Source organism: Lolium rigidum, chromosome 3, assembly GCF_022539505.1.
Source record: "Lolium rigidum isolate FL_2022 chromosome 3, APGP_CSIRO_Lrig_0.1, whole genome shotgun sequence".
Classification (NCBI taxonomy): Eukaryota; Viridiplantae; Streptophyta; class Magnoliopsida; order Poales; family Poaceae; genus Lolium; species Lolium rigidum.
Genome location: NC_061510.1, coordinates 35861895 through 35884801, shown reverse-complemented (window position 1 = coordinate 35884801; position 22907 = coordinate 35861895). Strand labels below are relative to the sequence as shown.

At 44.3% G+C, this 22907-nt stretch overlaps 1 protein-coding gene across 3 annotated transcripts; it reads left to right on the top strand.

Moving 5' to 3' along the window:
- Positions 1-4344: 4344 nt before the first annotated feature.
- LOC124701427 lies at positions 4345-14867 on the top strand. 3 transcript variants are annotated; one of them, XM_047233475.1, is made up of 18 exons: positions 4345-5040; positions 5970-6137; positions 7216-7299; positions 7442-7501; positions 8641-8685; positions 8780-8979; positions 9099-9599; positions 9813-9909; positions 9991-10182; positions 10252-10347; positions 10570-10632; positions 10735-10809; positions 12922-12972; positions 13139-13216; positions 13391-13525; positions 13703-13810; positions 13924-13989; positions 14248-14867. In XM_047233475.1, exons 1-18 carry the CDS (start codon positions 4363-4365, stop codon positions 14353-14355), a joined length of 2805 nt encoding a protein of 934 aa, XP_047089431.1. In that variant the 5' UTR covers positions 4345-4362; the 3' UTR covers positions 14356-14867. The 3 variants fall into 3 exon arrangements, 2 of the variants coding, with proteins under 2 accessions (XP_047089431.1, XP_047089432.1); XM_047233476.1 differs by lacking the exons at positions 13924-13989; positions 14248-14867 and having other exon boundaries at positions 13391-13472; positions 13703-13813; XR_007002037.1 differs by lacking the exons at positions 13703-13810; positions 13924-13989; positions 14248-14867 and having other exon boundaries at positions 13114-13216; positions 13391-13472.
- Positions 14868-22907: the final 8040 nt, after the last annotated feature.

Sequence of the window (22907 nt, the reverse complement as noted above, 5' to 3'; positions counted from 1 at the left end):
CTGCCTAGGATTCAGGGACAATCCAGAAGTACTTATCCATGTTCTAACATGTGAACATGACATCAGTTTCTGAAAATAACAAAGCAGTAAACAATCTACATTAGTATATTCCTACAACTTCACCAATTGATATATCAGCAAGAAAAGACCATTATTATCAAACATCATATAATCTGGTTCTCACTTCACACGCTCACTGAATATTCAAATCATGCATCACGAGAACCACACACAAACACATGCTTCACTGTCAGATAAATAATCAGAATGATGCATCGTACCTTCAGAAGCCAGTCAGAGGATTTCTCATAGAATCACCGATCTTATATCACTCAATATGATCCGCCTCGCTGCTGCTAACAACAACCAAAACTATCAGAAACGCCAACTCGAGTATTAATGGAAATAAAAAACGAAATGAAGAGGAGATTTACCAGAGGTTCTTTTCTTGCTCACTGCAACGGAAATCCGACTAAGAAAATTCAGGAAAACATAGCAACTTTAAAGATAGTGGCCATCCACCTCTCCCTTGACCTGGAGACGAAGTACAACTTCCTTGCCATCGTCCCCGACATCTCCTCGTCAATCCTCTCCAGCAGAAACGGCACAGCAGGAAACCCACTAACCTCCATGCCTTCCCTAATGGCCATATGCCCTGCTGGAGACCTACATGAAGTGACGCCTATTGCATGAAGCATTGACATTTCAGATTTTAATAACAAACTGCATCTACATAACTGGGGAAATTTAGTATGGAGTAAGAAGTTTCGGATAATTCATCAAAACACTGACTTGTAAAATATGTTCCAATAGTTTTAGAATGGAAATAAAGCATAACAATCGATGACTTGTAACAAAAAATCAAAATACAGTAGTCATATTACCTGACATCCAACCATTTGTCCAGGTAACAAAATAGAACACTTATAGCTCGTACGAATATTGAATCTTCCTCCATACTCAACCTCAGAAAAGGACACACAATTTTGTAAGAAGTAGAGGACACACAACTGTCCTAGAAAAGGCAACCAGTTTCTGTAGCAAGTAAAGACATGTCTGGTTTGATCCTACGGTAAAGGTAAGTAAATTATGAAAATAGCAACATAGTTGGTTACTTAGAGACAATTTTTCCGCAGACGTTCTAGGTGTAGTTGCCCTTCCAGTATGATCATAACTGTTCGCCGACATCCCGCAAGGCCGCAAAATATCAAAACGTCAAGGAAAACAGCAACTTCACTATGAACCACTCATTCATTTTTACCCATGGTGTTTCTTGGGTGGACAACTAAGCCTCTTCAGCAGTAGTAGTAGAATCAATAAAGAAAATCCTAAGTTTTATATGGTGCTTTCTACTACAGGCTAAACATGACATCTAATGAGGCAGCGGAAGATAAGACAAAAATAGAAAGCTTCATCATCCAGTAAGAACTCACCTTCAATTCTTTTGGCACACATTATAGAACACATCAATGGGATTGTTTGAACATGCATGAAAAATAACATCTCTGGGCTGGCACAAGTTTAAATCAACCTGCATATATAAGAAATGATGGACAAATTATTTCTAGTGAGATAAAGATTAAAGCCAATGCAAATAAATAATAGCAGGCAAAATTAGCAACAGTTTTTTTCAGCCACACACAAAAAGTGTAGCCTTGAGATAATTGCTCCAACAAGTCAACGTGAAGGGAGGCAAAAGAATCAAAATCTTTTATAACTTAGAGCTAAATCAATTGATGAAGATGGTCAGCAGGGATTAGGAAGTTCTGTACATTTCAACCAACCATGTCCTCAATGCATCCTTTGCACAATATTAACAGGTGCGAATCTGCAAGTGCATATTTCAAAGTAAAAACCTTTCACGTCTCAAAACCTTTCACGTCTCATGCTCTAATTTTGGCTTATGTATGCAACAAATAGTCCCAAAACCTTTCACGTCTCATGCTCTAATTTTGGCTCATCAATCTCCTCCTAAGCGCATAGTAAAGACGCAACCAATATTTTTTTTTAACAGTCGATACATTAACCATTTTATCTCTGGAAGAACGGAGCAGAACTAAAGCCCTTAATTTAGCACCGTTCCAGAATGAGCAACATTTCCAAAATGAATGAAGCAAAAAATAGTTGATAAAAATGGCAGCAAGCATTTGATTTATCATCCGGACATTAATAGGTAAGCATGAGAGGTACCTGAAATTTAGACCACCAAACCACATATACTTGGGGCAGATCCCTGTACTCAATTACATGCACATATTTTTCGCTGTTGAAAGACTGCAAGGATTCTGTTATACAATCTGTCATCAGCAGCTCCATCTGTAGATGATATACCTCTTGAGTGAGAAATAGCAGCAAAAGAAGGAAAAAAGAAAAAAAATACTGTTTTACGATGCAGATGGCTGCAATGCTTCAACTTTAAAACTGGGGACAGAGGCCCTAGTAGATTACCTCTGTAAAGGAATCTGCTTACCGTGCGACCCGGGCTGATTTCATTTACTCCCATGGAAAAACGGCCATTAAATCGAACCTGAAATCATAATGATTCATGCAAACATTAAGTAATAGATGACACACAATTAAATTGGCCAAACATAAACTATATAAACCAAGAAAACAGCTGATAACCTCCATATGTAGGTACAAAAGTCATAACAGAGGCTAATTATTCAGGGAAGAACGAAAATGTTGAGTAATCAGTGGAGCAAAGATATGAAACAGATTAATCTTCCCATGCATGAATTATGTCAAATACCTTCTGAGCATAGATAAAATATATTCTGCTAATACAATTTTTAGGATTGTGGGGATTAATAGAGGGAAAGAAAGAGAGATGACAAAAGAGAGAAGATCCTTGGGGCTGCTCATGGAGGGAGATACCTGGGATGGACGAGGAAAATGGGGGCGGCACGCTCCATCGCGCTGAGGACGACGGCATCGATCTTGTTCCCTTGAGCCATCTCCCAGTCGCCTCCTTCTTCTGTGTGCAGCAAAAATTGTGGGGTGGAGGGGATGGAGATGAGACCGCAGCTGAAGGCGACGAGGACGAGCTAGAGGAGGCTAAGCTGAGTTGCGCTGGCTGTTGTGCGTGAAGAAGAGGACGGATGGTACCTCTGTGGCGGCCGCTCGGGTATAGGGCGTTGCCGGAAGATGACGCCGCAGTCGTTGCTCGCCCCTGCTGGTCCGGCGAGAAGATGCGGCGGCGGGACCTTGGTTGGAGATGCATGCAGAGGAGGCGGGAAGGAGATCCTTGTGCTCCTCTTGCTGAACACCCAGGGCATCATCTTGTGCTCCTCCCGATGAGCACTAGGGAGGAGGCAGGCTGGAGGAGAGAGGCGTGGTGGCGGCGGAAAAAGGAGGCGAGGGACCGTGGCGGCGGCACGGGTACGAAGGGGATTGGGAGGAGCAGGGAAGCAGGCAATGGGGAGGAGCTCACGCGCGGGGATTCGCTGGGCGGCGGCTAGGGTTGGAGATCTTTCCACGGGCCGATGACACGTCTGACCGAAGCCAAGCTCACCCACAGCGACCGATGGGCGGGCCCGGACGATGGTGGGACCTACGAGCAGCCTAAGGCGGATAGCACACAGCCATTGCATTTCTTTATCTAGTGGGGAGGACCAAGTGGAGAGCGCCCATGTGCTGCCACAGCCAACCAGCAGGCTCGCTCTGAGCCACAACGGACGGTCAAGATTGCATTGATGTGAAGATCGGTTCACGTGCTCTGATCGCTGTGAAGCCCCCTATGGGGGCATCATATATACCTTTAGATTAGCCGAGTTGAAGATGGTTAGGGCATGTGTAATGGTTGATAAGATTGTCTTATCTTAGTCCTGCCACGTAAGTTAGATATAATAATAAAACATGATCTACAATGGATTGTTTTTTAGTCTTATCTTTCGTAACGAGACATCCTAAATTTATAGTGAGAGAGATTGTGCTAAGAGATGATCTTTTAGCTAAGAAGAAGACAAAGTCTTTTTTCTTTTTTCTCTTTCCTCCACCTCAGCGTTTATCCTACGTGACACTACTAAGATATCACTATTGTACTGTCCTTATAGGGAGAAGATCTGCTGGACGCAGTTGAAGATGGTTATAGGGAGAAGATCTGCTGGATGGAGAAAAAAGCTCAGCAACCAATCATGCCCAGGTACGAGAAGTTACCTGGCAGGTGGGCCTCCTCGGGCCCTCCCCTCCGTCCACGTGACGCCCTTTTCCGAAGCAACTTTTTTTTTCCCTTCAGGAAAAACATATTTTCTGTTTTTTCTAGCATTGATTATTCTCTCCACGATCTCGTCCTCTTCCCTTCCCTTTCCGTTGGTGATCCTTGGCATTCAATTACGGCGCCGCTTCGATCACGCCGCGCATATGGCGCTCTCCGGCGGCCCCGCCTCGGCGCCGCCGCAGTTCCACGGGCAGGCGGCGGAGGCGGAGCTGTTTGAGGATGCGGTGGAGGGGTCGCCGACCGCCTCGGCGCCGCCAGTACCATGGCGCGATGGCGAGGCTGCAGCGGTGGTCTCGTCGTCGCCGCCGTCAGTGTCGATACCGCAGGGCGACGTCGCGGCTGAAGAGGAAGCCTACGAGTCACCCTCGGCGTCAGGACATCCGGCAATTAACGGGGCGGAGGAGGAGTCGCCTTCGGTTTCTGAATTGCGAGACGGGCTGGGCAGACTGGGCGCGGGAAGCGTCTCTCCGCCGGGCCAGCGCGCGAGGGGCACGGAGGAGGGGAATTCGTCGGCCCCGTCGGGGGCAGCATCCCCGGGGATGGAGGATTCGAAGCCCAGGTCCGCGTCAGCGCCGCCTTCGCCCGGGCCGCCGGGTGCGTCGTCGTCGTCGTCGCCCGTGCCGCAGATTAGGCAGCACGCGCGGCACGTGCGGACCAGCAGCTTCCAGCGGTTCCGGCAGCAGATGCAGCGCGCCTGGAAGTGGGGGCCAGTTGGAGGTGCTGAGAGGAGCCCCAGGGAGCACTTGCTGCGGACCACGGTGAACATCGAGGCCATGGCGAATCAGAAGCGGCAGTGGTATCAACTCCATTCCAAGACTCTGGTACCGAACCTCTCCTGTTCTGTTCAATCGTGTCTCAGCATACTCGTGCATTTGGATGCAACTTTTATGTCTACCGGGCCGACTTGAAGCCGATAACTGAATTGGTAAAACCAATACCAATGTCTTGACAATCTTATAGCTTACCTATAAATGAGCAGGTTAACACTGTAAGATGTAAAAATAACAGCTCACATCATGTGTTCTGACACTTCATCCTAATTTTGTTGCTGTATATGGTTCAACAATAGTCACTAGTTAGTTTGGTAAGCAAACGACCAAATTATTTACTCTATTTTTACTGTTTGGAGATTCATTGGAGACATTTTTTACTCTTACGAAAACATTCAATCGTTCTTCCTTGGTTTCCCCACAGATCTTTATCGTAAACACAACCTTCATTTTGCTCATTCATGGAGTTGTATTTAGTACCTCTAAGAAATATGATTATCTACCGTTAGCTAGTAACGTGGTCCTCATCCTAATTTTTTTCATGTATATGGTTCAACAACAGTCACTAGTTAGTTTGGTAAGCAAACGAGTAAATTATTATACTGTATTTTACTGTTTGTAGGTGCATTGGAGACATTTTTCATACTTTTAGGAAACCATTGACGCGTGATGTTGTTTTTATGAGCCAAGAACCAAACAGCTTAGAGGTATTTGAGTGTGTGACCGTGGAGCTGCCAAAGTCAAATACAATAACTATCTGCCTTTCTCTTAATTGCTGGATACAATTACTGAACATCTCGAAGTGTGCTTTCCTAGAAGCACATGGAATTTCTCCAATACCTATAAGTTTTAAGCGGAGCCTTCGTGACTTAGCACCTTTATATTCACATACTCCTTTAGTTTCTCTTGCAGTTCTTATCTGTACTTCGTGTGGACTTTCCCTTTTTTAATCTATATGTAATATGTTTATGACTCTTCAGGATCAGAGGCAATTTAAGGAACCGGCATCACTGTTTGAACATTTTTTTGTAGTTGGACTTCATTCTTATGCAAATGTGACAGTCATTGAGGATGCTTTTGCAAAAAAGAAAGCTGTTGATATTAAACAAGATCAGTATCATGGACCAATACCAACCATGGAACCACAGGTATGGTGCTTTCTTGAACAAGAGCAATTCTTTCTGCTTTAGGGGAATTTGTCTATGTCACCCTCACCCCTGGATGCAACAATTTCCTATTGAATTTTATGTTCTGTAACAAAATTTTATTAACAGGATGATGCTTTTTAGTCTGTTATCCTCTTCTCTTATCTTGTGATTTTGTGTACATTACATGTTATGGCAAAAATGTACTCGGTAAGTTTGTGAGTTGATTAGGTTGTGCTCAAGAGTATAAGAAGTGCTTTGATCATATAGGTTATGTAGCTGGATCATGTAAGATTGTATTTGTTTAATGACCACTGTTCACTCATCCACAAGTTTATTTACTCACAGTGCAAAAATAGGATACATATTAATTATCTGCAATATTCAGGTAATAATCAGTTATAACTGCATTTATTCACAAATCACAATGCACGCTATGGTGTTTCATCATAACGTGTTTATTTTTAGTGATTATGTTAGTTGTATGTATTTTATTTTTCATTTAGCATGAAAAAGCTTGTAGAGCACCCACACTGTGCACTGCGTGGTAAAACCAAAAACACATGCAAAACTGATGTTTTTTTGAAAAACTTGATGTACTACCTTTTTTTTTGTATTGAATGCACCTTGTGGGATTTTCTTTAGAACATAGGATCTATTGTCGGTGATTATTATTTTTGGGTGGGGAAGGAGGACCAACAAGTCGGTTTTCTCAACTGAGTGCCAAACTGGTATTCTTGTGGCTCTGCATACCATGGTTAATTCTCTTTATAGGAGTGACAATCATGATTTTAATGAAATTTCTGATCATTTGATAAAATTTCAGAGTGACAATCTGAATTTCTCCTTGTCACAAGTTTCATTTCAATCTTGTAAAGCCTTGATCTGGTCCTGTAAGCTCTGGAAACTTCAGTATCCTAGTTTATCATACTGGAACATAAAGCAAACATTAATGCTGATTTGTCTTGGAGCTCTGCATCTAGACAGTAGACCCACTTGCTGGATCTGATTGTTCATTTCTGATCTACTCGTTACCTTGGTTTCTCTAATAACAACTGACAAAATGGCATTCCACTTGCAGATTCTTTTCCAATATCCACCTGGAAAGGGAGTGGAAATCAGGGAGGCCGATTTGCCCTCTTTCTGTTTTCCTGAAGGCGTAAAGGTTATATAAATAATGTTCTGGCTGAATTTGTACTGCTCCTATTGGCTTCTTTAAAAAGTTCTTTCCCTTTTCTATCCTCTATTTTTTTTAAAGATGTGTTCTGCTGTAAATTTCTTGATTCTTCTTTATTTGAAAATTTCAGGCTCACTTAGTAGAGAGGACTCCTTCCATGAGTGATCTAAATGAAGTGATATTTGGGCAGGTGAAATTTGGTTTTAGCAGGATATGGCAACCTCTTGCTACTGTGGTATTTAGTAAACCTGTTCAGTATCTTCTATGAACGAGCTAGTAATTGTTGAGATACTGAACAATTCTAGCTAACTTTTGCATTAGAGTGAATTCCACTTTTTACCCTCTAGTTATGTGTTTGTGACACTGATTACCCCGTCCAGTGAAAATTCGTGTAGATTACCCCTTTTAGAAGCACTGGATCCTCGTTTTAGGTGAAAACTTTCCGTTGCGTGTCCATTGGCAAGGTGCCAGGTGATGATCGGGGTTCAAAAATATTAAGACGACGGCGCTGAATGGAACATGTGAATAAAATAAGTCTGGAACTCTGGATATAATCGTCGACGATGCCCTCTGATATTTACACGTTTTGCCATGCCACATCGACGTATCATGCCTATCCTATCTAACAATATAACACACAAAATGCTAAACTGAGGTTAAACCGTGTTCAAAGTCTCCTAAATGGGATATTTTGATAGAAGTTCCATTAAATGGGGTAATATGTGTCACAAATGCACAACTACAGGGTAAAAATTGGAATTCACTTTTTGCATTATAGCTGCTAGAAAATTGTACTTTTACTATATTAGTTTGAGTCAAGCAGAAAATATGGAAGTTTGCTGGTCAATGAATAATCTGCTAACCTTATACTACTCCGTTCCAAAATATAAGGTATATACATTTTGTCCAAAGTCAAACTGTGTAAAGTTTGTCCAAGTTTATAGGAAAAACAATCAATATCTATTTAGTACTGTAGATGTTTGATAGGTTTTTTGTACTCCCTTCGGTTCAAAATAATTGCACAAAAATAGATGTATCTAGACATGTTTTAATGTGTAGATACATCCATTTTTAGGCAATTATTTTGAAAAACCTCACGCAGTTTTACTTTGGAAAAAAATTATATGCTTTATATTTTAAAACGGTGGGATTATTTTTGTTGAAAACACAATATTCTTATGGCGACCATTGTTTGCTTTTACTTTTGAACTGTAATCTCTGATGCCCCTTGCATATGAGGTTCCAACATGAGTTGTCTGCAGTTTGCATACTTAATGGATGCTTCATTTTGAATCGAACTTGCTAACTTATATGACATCTTTTACATAGGAACATCTGTGTCGAGATGATCTGTCCTTTATCTTCTCCCTAAAGGTTTGTTTGTTTTTTTAATTATTTTTAAATTTTAATATTCCTGAAGAGTTCTATTCATTACTCTTCTCATAGTAATTGTTGTTGATGATACCAGGTATCAGACAATGCACCACTCTATGGTGTTTGCCTTCATGTCCAGGAAATTGTTCAAAGAGCTCCTGGTATACTAGGAGCAGTCTCACCCTTGAACCAGACTTCCTACAAGCCAAGCCGTTTCTTGGTTTCTGCACCGCGTTGTTATTGTTTACTTACAAGGGTACCCTTTTTTGAGCTACATTATGCGATGTTAAACAGGTTTGTCCAGCAAATATACTACTATTTTTCTCAGCTAATAATCACATGTAGTTTTTTCTCTCCCCCTAATTCAATATTTAACATATGATCGGTGTGTTGACTGTCAATTATATGAACAGCATAATTGCACAGGAGAGGCTTGACAGGATAACACAGTTTGCCAGTGAAATTGCTCTGGCAGAGCCTGTCCCTCGCTCCTTGAAAGAACAAGATCTATTTAAAGCGGATTTTGAATCTTCAAACGGGCTTTCGTACAGTGACTGGATGGAGTATGCTGTGCCTGTCAACAGTATATCAGGTATTGTTTCTTCATCGAGGCTTACATCAGAAAGAGACGCCGCTTCCTATTTATTCAGGAGTTGGGAACCTAATTCTCCTGAAAGTATATCGGCTAGTGAGACTTCAGATTCTAGTTACGCAAAAGAATTTGAGAAGGAAGGAAGACATAGTTTCCAACAATTCGAAGACTGTATATCAGAGAATACGGAATCCCGTTGTGATAGCTTTGGAAGTGCAAGTAGTACTTATGAGAATGGACATATGTCCCCAGATCTTCTGTCCACTGATTCTCTTATGTCTAGAAGATTAGGACGCACACAGAGCATGGAGTCTTTGCAGAGGTAACCCTGATAATTTGAAAACTATTTACTGCAATTATGGAGCACAATTTATGGTGTTTATTACATTTGCTTGGAGTTATCTGAAATCATAATAAACCTGATTTAGGAAGTTATTAGTGATGATGTTGGAATGCATATCATGCGATTTATGGTACATCCAGTACTATCACGCCACTTACCTTATTAATTGAGTATTCTTATGGTTTGTGACAGTTCAGTCAAATGTGCTGGGTCAGATGAAGAAGAGGATGAAGTAAACATGAAGAATGAAACTATTGTTGATGATTACAAAGTTATGGGATGGGCCAAGGTTTGTCTAATATAGTAGTTGCATGACTTCCGTTTGATGGCTCTTGTCCTCACTGATCGTGCACATAATTTCATATTTTAGGCACACAATAACGAATCTCTACAAATTGTTTGTGGTTACCATGCCCTTCCTGTGCCACCTCGTGGAGGAGAAATTGTCTTCCAACCTCTCGAACATCTCCAGCCTGTTAAATACTCCCGGCCCGGCTTATCATTATTGGGGTTAGGAGACACAAATCTGGACAATGATTTGACTTCGCCAGAAACAAATGTGGTAGGTAATTGAATTTTGACGGCACTATTTGTACCTTCTGCTCCTTCACTAATCATACATTTTTTATAGGTCGTTGTCAATGCCTGCTTGGTTGCTGCAGAAGAAGCTCTTGCATTATCAGGATGGACTATGGCTACAGTTTGTCGTGCTTTATCTCTGGAAAGTGTATGTTATATTACTCCCATTTTTGGTTCAGTTATGAAGTTCCATTTGTATATATTACTATATATCATATCATGTATCACGGAAAATTAGTTTACGGGGGATCGTAATGAGACTTATTTCTCTCCCTTTTTTTGAAGTCTGCAATAACTCCCCTGACATTAGAAGTGGTAATGGCTATCATGGTTGGCTTTGTGTGCGTAGTCACTCTTTTTTTTCCTGCAGATGCTAGCATTATTAACTGGAGTTCTGTTGGAGAAGCAAATAGTAGTAATATGCCCAAATCTGGTATGGTCTTTCAAGTAGCTGAGCTGTGTAACGATGTGCTCTAGTTTTATGCTATCCTTGATCTTGCTGATTCTAGCACTTCTCTCAAATGCTTGACTGCAGGGTGTAGTGTCAGCTATCGTTTTGTCGGTTATACCAATGATAAGGCCATTCCAGTGGCAAAGTTTGCTGCTCCCTGTGAGTTTTGTTTTATCCTGTAATTTTGAAGTTCCCTTGTTTTGATTTTAGGAATACCATGTTGGCAATATCTATTTTCTGGGGTTGGGATTGGGAGCATGTGCTTTTATTCGCTTGGGGTTAGGAATACCATGTTGGTCACAGAAGGACCATGTAACAGAATAAGCTGAAGCTGGTGAAACTAGTGGGTGCTGTTAATGCTAAATCTAAAATATCATCCACCACCCTTACGTTTAAGCTGTCCAATTAATTTGTAGCTGACTATCTTTTTGAAGAATATAAACTGGTAATTTAAATAGACAATTTTCGTGAACAAGTTATGAGGTTTGTAGAGTTGGGACTATGATAGTCTTGAATTCCCCTGGTTTGTAGAGTTGATACCTAATCTCGCTAATGAGAAAACGGCACATCTGGCTGGTCTTTTTGGCTGCAAGCTCGAGACTTTGCCTTTCACCTACCTTGGACTACCGCTTGGCCTAACCAGACCCCGTATTAGATACCTTGGTCCCCTCTATTGAAGGATCAACCATCGCCTTACAGCCACTGCCTCTTTTCTTTCTCTTGAAGGACGAATCATGGTGACTAAGGCCATCCTTAGCTCTCTACCCACCTTCTATCTCTGCACTCTTAAGCTAGCTGATGGAGCTGCTGGAATCGTGGATAAAGCTAGGAGAATTGGCGTCTGGGGCAAACTAGAGAGTTCCAATAAACCTAAATCCTTGGCGGCATGGGACCTTGTTTGCATGTCAAAGTCTAAAGGGGGACTAGGTATCAAAAATCTAACTGCCCATAATGAGGCCCTCCTAATCAAATTCTTACACAAATTCTTCAATAAGGAAAACATTCTTCTCCACAAAGCACCAACATCTCTAGCTCCTTTTGGTGGAGACATTGTCAAACTCTGCTCAAAGTTTAAAAGAATTGCCTCTTGCTCCATTGCTTCCGGTGACACTGCTCTCTTTTGGAGCTATAATTGGACTACAGATCTCCCCATGATAAGGTTCCCAAGGTTCCATTCCTTTGCTATTAACAAACTTGCCTCAGTGAAGAACATCCTTGACCTGAGTGACCCCATTGATGCTTTCCTCCTTCCTTTATGAAACCAAGCTTTTGAGGAATTCCATGAATTTAACCACCTAATCGAACAAACAAGGTCTGCTCGGAATGCGGATGGTAATGACTTTTGGTCTTATAGCTGGGGTAATCTTTTCTCTGCCACCAAGTTTTATAAATTGAATTTTCAGCACATTCAAGCTCCAATTTTCTCTCCATGGATCTGGAAATCAAAATGCACACCCAAGATAAAATCTTTCTTCTGTCTCCTTGCGAACGACCGACTAACACGAAGGATATGCTCATAAGGAAAAGCTGCACTTTTGAAGACAATGGTCTCTTTCAAATTTGTTACACTAGGTTGTTGGAAACCAGGGATCACCTTTTCTGGAGCTGTACTTTCAGTAGACAGTGCTGGGAAAAAATCAACATCACGATCAATGATGGTCTTGAATTCCCCCAGATGATTACAGCGGCTAGATGCAACTTTGGAAAACCTTTTTTCTTTGAAGCTTTTGCTACAGTTTGCTGGAATGTTTGGAAGCATAGGAATGGTCTTATGTTTGAAAATTAAACACCTTCTATTAGAGCTTGGACTTTTTCTTTCAAAAGGAACCTCTTCCTTCTTTCTTACGGAATGAAGGACCTCAAATTCCCCCTTATAGCCTGGCTAGAAGCTCTGTAGTTCCTTTGGGCTATGCCCTGGGCTAAGCCCTTTTGTACATTCCCTCCCTCAATCTTGTACATATTGTTCTCTTTTAATAGAATTTACTGTCAGGGCCTCCCCTACAGTTTTCAGCTCAAAAAAAAAGTTTGTAGAGTTGGGAAGCAGGTGTGCTTGCAAAGTGTCACTGATATTTTGCCAAACAACGATCATTGGTGGCTTTCGGTTTGATATATCAGTTAGTTCACATGTTGATCTAATTCAACAAATGTGCTAGATTTATTTTGTCTATTTCAACATGTTATCAACCATTTACATTTACCTAAACAGATATATATGCGTTGAGTTTATGTTTAACTGAAAGAGTGATAAATTTATAATCAATTGCTTTTCAGGTTCTACCAAGAAAATTGATTGATTTCATTGATGCCCCTGTCCCTTTTATTGTAAGTTTTAATATTCTTCGAAGTTCATTTATTGGGTTGTTGCTCTTTTAAAGAATCACTAAGGATTGCAATTGCCAATTTCTGCATGTTGCCAATTTGAACCATGTTATGATAGGTTGTCACTATTAGCCAAACTTTCAGGGATTATATATGTTCTCTTCTACAGGCTGGTATCCAATATAAACCCCCTGATATCAAGATGAAAGCGTCCAGTCTTGTCAGAGTCAATGTACAGAAAGATCAGGCAAGTGTGACACGTTCTTTCCTAATATTGAAAACACTCTTGGAAAAGGATGTCTGAACCTTTTATTGTTGTAACAAATGGAATCTTTGTCAACTTGCTAATTATGTTGACATGTGAACCTGTGAAAATATTCATCTGTACTGAATGTTAGTTTCTCCAATTACAAACAAGCAGGTCAAGGGAAATTTATTGCCTCAACTTCCGCGTTACAAGGAGCTTATTTCAGATCTCAGTCCAATTCATGCTAGACTTTCATGTGAGAATGCTCTGGCCAAGAAACATCCTATTTATAAATGCAATGAAGTTCAGGTATTATTTTTTGTTTAGTATGTGGAGTGTGTCTCCATCCTCATTGGAAGCCATTCTCTGTCCTGCGAGAAGACAGTTTTACCTCCTTAGCAAATCCTGTTCATGTACAAATTTGTCTATGCTCCATCTTAGTAGTTTCAAAGATAAGCATGGTACTTGTTGGCTATTATTTTGCAGGCTAAGGCATCCTGGCAGTTCTTTAATGTTCTGAGAACCTACTTGGAGTCACTTTGTTCTGACTTGCGCTATCATACCATCACCAATGTACAGTCGGATAATGACAGGGTTAGCATTCTATACACTTGTCTCTGCACTTTACACCATGATGCCACTTTGACATTTTACTTTTACAAACATAATAAAATGGACTAAATAATGTTGGTTTTCTGTCTAATCAGGTCTCTTTGCTTCTGAAGGACAGTTTTATTGATTCCTTCCCCTCAAAGGAACGACCATTCATGAAGGTGCTTCACAATCCATTTCTGCACATTGAATTCCTTATATATCTGAGAGTTTCAGTGTTCATGTGCCTTTTGATGGTAATAAATATGTAAAATTGGTACGGAGTAAGCTGCGTTGAGATTATTTGACGTAGCTTTAGAAGATGGCTAATATATGTACAAGTTCAGGATTTGCCATCTTTTCCTAATTTCTTTTCTTGTTATGGTACTTATGTGTCACTGTGATGCTCGCGTATTCTTATAGCAGTTAATGTTTTGCAGCTCTTTGTGGAGACACAGATGTTCTCTGTTCTTTCAGATTCACGTCTTTCCACATTTGAAAACGAGCACACACAAGTCTTTGTTTCAGCTGGAGATCAAAACAAGTAATATTGCCAATTCCTGGCAACAATGTCTTCTTCCTGGTGTGATCTTCAGATGGACTACGGTTTGATGGGACAAAAGGAAGAGAAAACATGGTACGCAACTAAGAATGGAGGACTAGACTGCCCAAGTGGTTAAGCTGTTCCGCTGAATAGTAGGGCTTGTCTGGTTGAAGACGGAGAGCATCAACATTACAGTATGATGATGCAACCCAATCTTTTAAATGGGATGTACCTGCCGTTCCGGAGTATATATGGACGAAATAGAAATGGTGCGTGGTGCTGTGTACTTGCACTGCAGTTCGTTTTCTGTTCCAAGTTGTCTTTCTATGTATACATGTGCATATAGTGAAAGAACCGTGTAAATAAGATGAGCTTGTTTTGATTGCCACTATTCCCCATCTCAATTCATGGTGCACAACAGTAGATAGAAGTTTTGACACTGTATTTGTAGGGAGAAATATTTTAGTTGTTAAAAAGGTTACTGAACGTTAAGCAGAGTTTTGTGAAACCGAAAAACTTGTTTCTCTCGGAGAAAAGAGGTAGGTGATGCAGCAACTTTTGTTTGCTAAGGCCAGTGGCATGACTAGGTTTATATTAGTGGTATTTACAAGCATGCTTTTTTGGACGACGGGGGTGCAGTTGTAGCCACTTTCAGTCCAAAGTTCCATTTTGTTGGTCATGATTAGTGCCACTTCTATACCCGCTGCTTGCTTGCGTGATCCAAACTTTCAATCTGTCAGCCATGGCCGCCGTATATCATCACACGGACTATTTCTTTGATCTGGTAGCCAAATGATTCTTTTATGAGCTACACCCACGGCTCCTGTAATCAAGTTACTGTCCGAGAGCTTGGTCGGACCTCCGGTTCGACTTTGCTACCATTGTGTTTCGAGCCTGACCGATCGTCTTCCGTCGCGCCACCTCGATAGTGATTGATAGGGCCTGCCAGCCTTGTGGTCTGGACACTCTCGATCAACGTCCAGGACATCTTAGCGCAGCTATAGTGTATGCCAAATAGGCGTTTTAAATAGTGAATTTGTTTTTTGCCATGGATTCCCTCCACTGTAGAGGTTGTCAAAGCAAAAGAAAAAAAAAAAGAGAGAACCAGCGCAAGTACTCGCCCAAACGAAGAGAGAACCATGCCTACGTCATATTTTAACAAACAATAAACAACTAGATCCTGCACAACGCCAAGGAAGAACTCGACCAAACGGCCTGTGGGTGGGATAAAGAATAAAGTTGTTCACTGACGTTTAGTTGTATGCAAAGTTCAGTTGAAACGTTTCGTCCTGGGCTCCCGCGAGTCCCGGGGCGAAACCCTAGTGCGCCGCCGCCTGCCCCCGTCCTCCTCCTCTCCTGCCTCGCCGCCACCAGGAGGCGCCACCGGGCGAATCTCGGGCAGCGTTGGCGGGGCGTCTCCTCTCCTCCTCACGGTGATGGCGGCGCGGGCTGCATCGGTGCTTGGAGGCGCGGCGCTGGGCAGGGGGCGTGGCAGCGGGGCCGCTCGACGGTGGTACGTCGTCTCTGCGGGTTGTGCGTGCTCGGGGCGGCGACTTCCTCGGGAGCTTCTGCTACGGCGGGCGACGCGAGCTCGGCCCGCTGCAGACTGATGGAGGCGGGCGGCGCGAGGGTGGTCGACCACGGCGCCATGGCGGTCTGGCGGCGGAGCAATGCCCTGCAAGTGGAGCCGGACGCGTAGCACGGCCGGGGCGGCCACCTCACGCTCGGGCCACGACAGTGGCCCCGGGCCCGGCCAAGCCCATCAAGTCCCCAGATCTCGTACCTCAGGCAGCCATGGGGCTGCAGGTGCCGTTCTGGCCACTTCCAGGGTCGTGGTGATGTTGCTGGCCGTCGCACACCTACGGACGCGAATCCCTTGCTCTGTTGTCCACCGTGTTCCCTCGGATCTTCGGCGGGCTGAGTTTGGACGCCGGGGCGGCGGCCCTGGACGGTGGGTGGCGACGTCGACCGGAAGGCGGGTGGCGTTCACTGGTGCTGGCCGGTCTTCTTGGCCGTGTGGATGGTGAGGAGCCGACGGAAGGCTGGTTGCGGCGTAGTAGTGCTCCGGCGCTTTCTTCGTCTGTTCATTGGCGTCTCCACTATTCGGTCTTTCTGCGCTATATACGGCATGGTTGGTCCTCGGACTGCCCGTTCTGCGTCCGTGCGAGCTCTGTGGGGAGTTGCCGGGGGATACTCTTGGTTGGCTCTGTGTCAGCCACATCGGCAACGACGATACTATCGTCGTTCTCCTTCTTGAAGGGATGGTGAGGTACCGTCCCCCTATTCCTCTTCTTCCCGGGTGAAAACTCATGCTACGGCCGGGCGACGATGGCGCAATGCGTCGCTCTCCTCCTTGGAGGCGCCGCTTTGGGTCGAGGGGACAGAGGGCTATCGGTGTGGTGACAATGACGGTGGTGCGGTTTGGGTGTGGCTATGGTGAGGCTTGTGGCGGCAGTCAGCAAGTTCAAGGCTTTTTTGGGCGCTCAACCACCTCTATGTTATGTGGTGGCCGGTGGTTCGACACCCTCGAGCCTGGGTGAGGAGGGAAGGATCCCTCCTTCGGTAGCAGCACGACGAGGCGGTCTCGGAGCCGGATCTTCATCTCTTTGACGCTGGTGCTTCTCCTCTTCGCTCGCCACGTCTCTTTCTGTCCGCGGCAGTTCTCCGTAGCTTGTTCACGAGGGTTCTTTGGTGGCGCTGCCGGGTCGAATTCTTTGTAGTTTCTCTAGGACTTTACCTCTTTCTTTTATCTTAGTATTCAAGTTTGTGTAATCAATACTTCTGTATCCTAGCCGGTTGAGGGTTTTATTAATTTAAAACTGACGTTTAGTTGTATGTGGACCGTACCGTGAAGATTTTGGCATCCCATCACGCTGTGGAGGGGTGAGCAATTTAACAGCGGTTCCAAATATTGCCTAGGTAGCACATTTGGTTTTGACACACTGTAGCTACTCTTATTAGCCTTGTACTAGGGGTAGCTGCCTCAGGGAATATTTCGCGATGGTACGTTGTATTGTAGAGGTGTTGCCATATATCGCTCCGATGTCAAATCATTATGTACTCCGTATTTCATTAGATTTGGCTGTGGCTGCCTTTATTAGGCTTGTACTAGGGGTAAACGCTGGGTAGCCAAGTGCGGAGAGGATAACTGCTGAAAGCATAGCCAATTGATTGTAAGCCTCAGTGCATCACACGCACACGCACGCACAATGTCTCTTTAAAAAAAATTAAAATTGGTACTTTCAAGTTTTAAATATTACAACCAATATTTTATAAATACATATACATGGTCCATATATCCGTGCGGAATTTTGCTAGAAAAGTCGCTATGTTTTGAGCTCTAGAAAAAACAAATTTCTAACAAAACATAGTACCCCCTCCGATTCATATTTACTGTCGCTAATATGGATGTATCTAGACATATTTTATTTTTAGATATATCTATATTAGAGACAAGTAATATGGACCGGAGAGAGTAGTAACATATGAGTATTTTTTGCAGAAATTTGTTTTTTTATATTCCCAAAGTACAACGTATGTTAGTATGGAATTCTTTCGTACATTCTCAGTGTAAATATTGTGGGCGGCGTGTTTTAATTCTCTATAGGTTTTGCGAGCTACAACGATTGTAGATTTTGATCCACTACCACATCTCTGCAGCTCAGGGTGTTCATTGAGTAATGAAGAAAGTCCAATTCTCATCTTGAACTCTTGGAAAAGTTCACTTTCAGTTCCAAAATTTATTTTTAGTCTAGAATGAACCTTGAACTCTCATAATAGTTCATTTTTCATCCCTTTGCAGTTGAGAGCAAATTACTGGCGTGGAAAGAAAAAAAATAGGGAACCAACCAAATTGGTTTAGAACCAGATTAAGCCCAAACTAACTGAGATGTTAAACCAAACGTCACAATGCAAAAAACAACAAACCTTTGGGTCACTGAACCAGTCTCTCGCTTGATTTCTCTCCCTTCTAATTCACATGAAGGATTGCGCCACAAAGGTCTCCTTGTTTGCTTATCAACATCGTCCCGTTTTTCTACCCTTGCACCGTTACCTTGAGTTTTTGGGCACCTATGGCAGATATTTGCCTAGCTCAATCGGGGTAAGGACTAAAAGTGAATGATTCTGAGAGTTTAAGGTTCATTTTAAACCAGATAGAAGTTCTAGGACCAAAAGTGAACTTTCACTAGAATTCAAGGACCAAAAGTGGACTTTCTTCTTGAGTAATTAAACATACCAAATCATTACATAAAGTGACGCTACCCCAAATGGATCTCATGTCCTCTATTGTACTAACCCTTCTGTCACAGGGTTTCGATCTAGACGTTGAAGCGCCACTCATACCCCCTCAATCCTTGATCGATTCTCATAACTTGGGTACCTGGTAAGTCTTTAGATTGAGACAAGAGATGATAAACAAGGATAAAATCCTATTAAAACTCAACACAATATTCCCATATTAAAAGATGCATGTAAACGCCGTGAGACTTCAGCCAAGCCCGTAGCTCGTGACGACCACTCACTCCTAACGAGATAAAAGATCATAAACATTGCAAAGATAGACTCAATATAAATATCAAATAGTCTTACAATATCGCCAATCACGGAGAGCGATATTACAAGTAGATGGACTATGGCTATGGAGGTGGAGAAATGGATGTGGATATGGTGATGGCGGCGGCTCGGCGATGGATCTCCTCGGATGTGATGTGGTGTTGGCGGCTGGACTCTCTCTCTCTCTCTCTCTCTCTCTCATTTTGCGACGTGTGGGGTTCAAATCATATATCACTACTAGGAAAATCATTATAGGTAGAAATGTATTCTGTGGCGCACGAAAAAAATATGCTCCACAAAAAATATTTCTGTGGCGCACCAAAAAATATGCGCCACAGAAAGATGAACTTCTGTGGCGCATATGCCCATATGCGCCACGGAATTTTGACTTTCTGTGGAGCATGTGGGCATATGCACCACAGAATCTCCATAGGGCCCACGCGGGTCCCCTACTGCACATGGGCGAAGGAAATTCTGTAGCGCATATGCCCACATGCGCCACAGATGACTTTCTGTGGCGCATGTGGGCATATGCGCCACATAATTTTTCCGGGTTTTTTTGCTCTCCATGCAGCTCGACCCCCAAGTGGATCGCCTTTTTAGTCTTGTAAAATACAAAAGAAATTGATAGAAAATTTAAAAAATAAAATCCTTCGAGATGCCCATATATTATGTCATCTAGTACCATTGAGATAACAAAAATGAATTTCGATTTTTTTTGTAAAATTGGCTGACAAAATCATCAAACTGAATTTTTGGTTGCATAAGAACTCGAAAAAATGCACAATATATCAAAATATACCCACGGAAATTATACATCCGAATGAGAGCGGGCCCCTGTTGGACAATTTTTAGAATCGCCAAATTCAAAAAGAGTAAAAATGTATGGCAAAGTCAAGATTTTTTCCTGCAAAAATAAAAAAATCGAAAAAAATTCTGTGCCGCATCTTCATCCCATGCGCCACAGAAGTTTTGGCCCGGATTTTGAATTTCGAAGGCGCCATTCTCCTCCTCCACTTCTCTTCCACCACTTCTTCATCTCCTCACTTCTCCTCCCCTCCCTTCTTCTCCACTACCACCACCACCACCTCCTCCCTTCTCCTCCCTCCTCCTCCTACCACCACCACCACCACCACCTTCTCCTCCTCCGGCGGCCACCACCACCACCTTCTCCTCCTCCTCCTCCTCCACCACTGTTGGGGGGATGACCCCCGGTATGCCAAAGGCATGCCAAAACCGGATGGTTTAGGCCATCAAGATACCGGTTTAATGTTTATACCGGAACACGAAGTTAAGAATTTGACTAAGGGAAACTAAGCCGGTATCCCCAGAAGGGGTATACCGGAACCGGATAGAAAAGACACCGGGCTACCAGTAAGAAGTACACTGTAGCACATCGGCAGGACTAGTCAAAGATTCTCTCCAGAGCTAAAGGATAAAGATGAGCTAAGCAAAGTAGCTTTAAACGAAGGCCTGACGATAAAGAAGAGGATGACGATGAAAGAAGCCGGAGGACGTCAGCCTCCCTGATTAAAGAAGACCCCGGTGTCATCTATGATTAAAGTAACTTTGTAAAGTAGTTTGTCTAGTCAAAGATGCCATTAGGGTTTCTAGGGTTTCTTCCCCTGTAAGCCACCCTCTCCCCTATATAAGGAGAGGGGGTAGCCCTCTTCACGGATAGATGCATGTACATATGAGGTGAGCCCTTGTATTGAGAAACTTGTAACTTGTTGAGATCAATAAAGAAGATGATCTAGAGCGAGTTCTTCCTTATGTCTTTCTTCTTCTACCTCTAGCCTTGGCTAAGTTCTTGAGGAAAGCATCCGGAAGTTCATCCCATCTAATCACAAACCCTCCCCAGAATCCTCTAGCGTCCATTCGGCCCCATCTTAAGCCATCCTATGGCATCTGTCTGTTCCCCACGACGACAGTTGACGCCCACCGTGGGGCATGAAGTGGCGCTTGCTGGAGTTCATATTCGGGCGGGCATCCTCGAGGTCGCCGGCGAGCGAACGGTGTCTGCGCTCGTCCAGCGCCTCTACTCCATGGACTTCATCAACGACAACGCGGGCTGCTTCGCCAACGGCGACATCTTCCCCAAGAACGGCCGCATCATCGAGTTCGGCAGCCACCGCGTCTACTTCGGCACCGTCCCTGTGCGCCAGCGCCTCTCGCCGGTGCTGGTGGCACCGGACCCGCCAAGGTGGCTCTGTGCTGGCCGCGCCGCCGGCAGCGTCGAGGTGATGATGACCGGCGCGGTCGGCGCGGGCAAGGAGGCTGTGGATGAAGGTGCTGGCCGTGCGGCTTCGACCCGTGCGGCCAAGACACCGCTGGAGCGCGACGCTGGCGCTGCGGGAGCATCTTCCGCGCCACCGGAAACACCACTCCAAGCAGCGATGAACGTGCTGGCAACGCCCATCGCGCAGAACATCGACCCGGCGGCGGCTCGGGGCGGAGCCGGAGGCACAACGCCAAAAGCTGCTCGCGAACGGCGCCGACATCGTCCGGGCGCAGCGCGAGCTGAACCTAACCCTACGTGAGTACAACGCTGCCCATGGCTTTGCTTCTGTTAGTGCTCATGCTGCTAGGATACCGGAGAACCGTCTTAAAGCTCCAATCTAGATCAGGATTTGCGTAAGGAAGTTCTTGTCGGCAAAAGTACCTCTGCATCTGTGAGCATCGTAGAGAAACCTAAGTACAGTTGCCCGGATAAAACTATAAAAGCTGCTAAGGCTGCAGTAGAGCTATGCGAATCGCTTTCCGGAGATGCTTTGGCAAAACAGCAAGAGCGTGTCAGAGAGCTGCTAGAAACTATCGAGCAGCGAGAATGCTCGAGCAGCTGGCCAAGCCGAACAAGGCTGCGGCCTCAAAATCCGCGCGTTCAACAAAGAATGCCGAAGCAAGTCCCATGGGCAGGCCTCGTCCCCCCATCCGGACGAGAAGGAGAGAAAAAGAGATGAACGCACAGCAGATGACTGTGTACGATCCGGTCCTTGCCGGAAAACAACAAGCCGGGCAACACGATGCCGGTAGAAAAAGCCAAGGGGCAGATCGAGGCTACGCCAAAGGAGGCTATGCCGGAAACAATCATGCCGGTAGATATGAGACCGGGCAAAACTACCAAGCTGCAAGGGCAGCGTATGATGAGGAGGAGATGCCTCCACCAAGGTACCGGCAGGCAAGGGCCGCGGTACCGGAACGTTACGATGAATCCGACTCGACAAGACTCACCGCTTACCGGAACCCTTTGGGAGAGCGCGTGGGAGAAAGGCACCTGCTAGAACGGGATGCAAGGCACCGTCTGGATAGAGTGTACCTGTCTGAAATGATAGAGGCAGAGGGTCCTCCGGGTCCAAAGTGCTTTGGCCCAAGGATCATGAAAGAGAAACCACCGGTACGCAACTTCCAATTGCCCCGTGACACCAAAACATACGATGGCACCACTAAGCCGGAAGATTGGCTCGCGGATTATGTGACCGCGGTATACGTCGCTGGCGGCGGAGGATGTGTAGCCGGAGGAGGAAACCGGTGTTGGGCCGTGAGGATTGTGCCAACGTTTCTAGTGGGACCGGCAAGAATCTGGCTGAACAACTTGCCGACAGGAAGCATAAACGGTTGGTTGGATTTTGAGGAAGCTTTTGTGAGCAACTTCAGTAGCACCTACCGGAGGCCCAACAGGCCTCAGCAGCTCGCTTTGTGCGTGTAGCGCCCGCAGGAAACAAACCGGGATTACTTGACCCGGTGGAACTCCATTAGAAACTCTTGTGAAGGGGTGATAGAAGCGCAAGCCATAGCTTGGTTTTGCAATGGATGCCGCAGAGGTTCGCCGTTGTGGCAAAAGCTACAGCGGAACATGCCGGTAACTTTGGCGGAAATGATACGTGTGGCGGATAACTATGCGTTGGGAGATCCAATGCAACCGGCGGTGCAAGTTGAGCCGAAAAAATCAAACCCGCCTCAGCAGCGCCAGGAACAATACCGGGACAACCGGAACAACAAAAG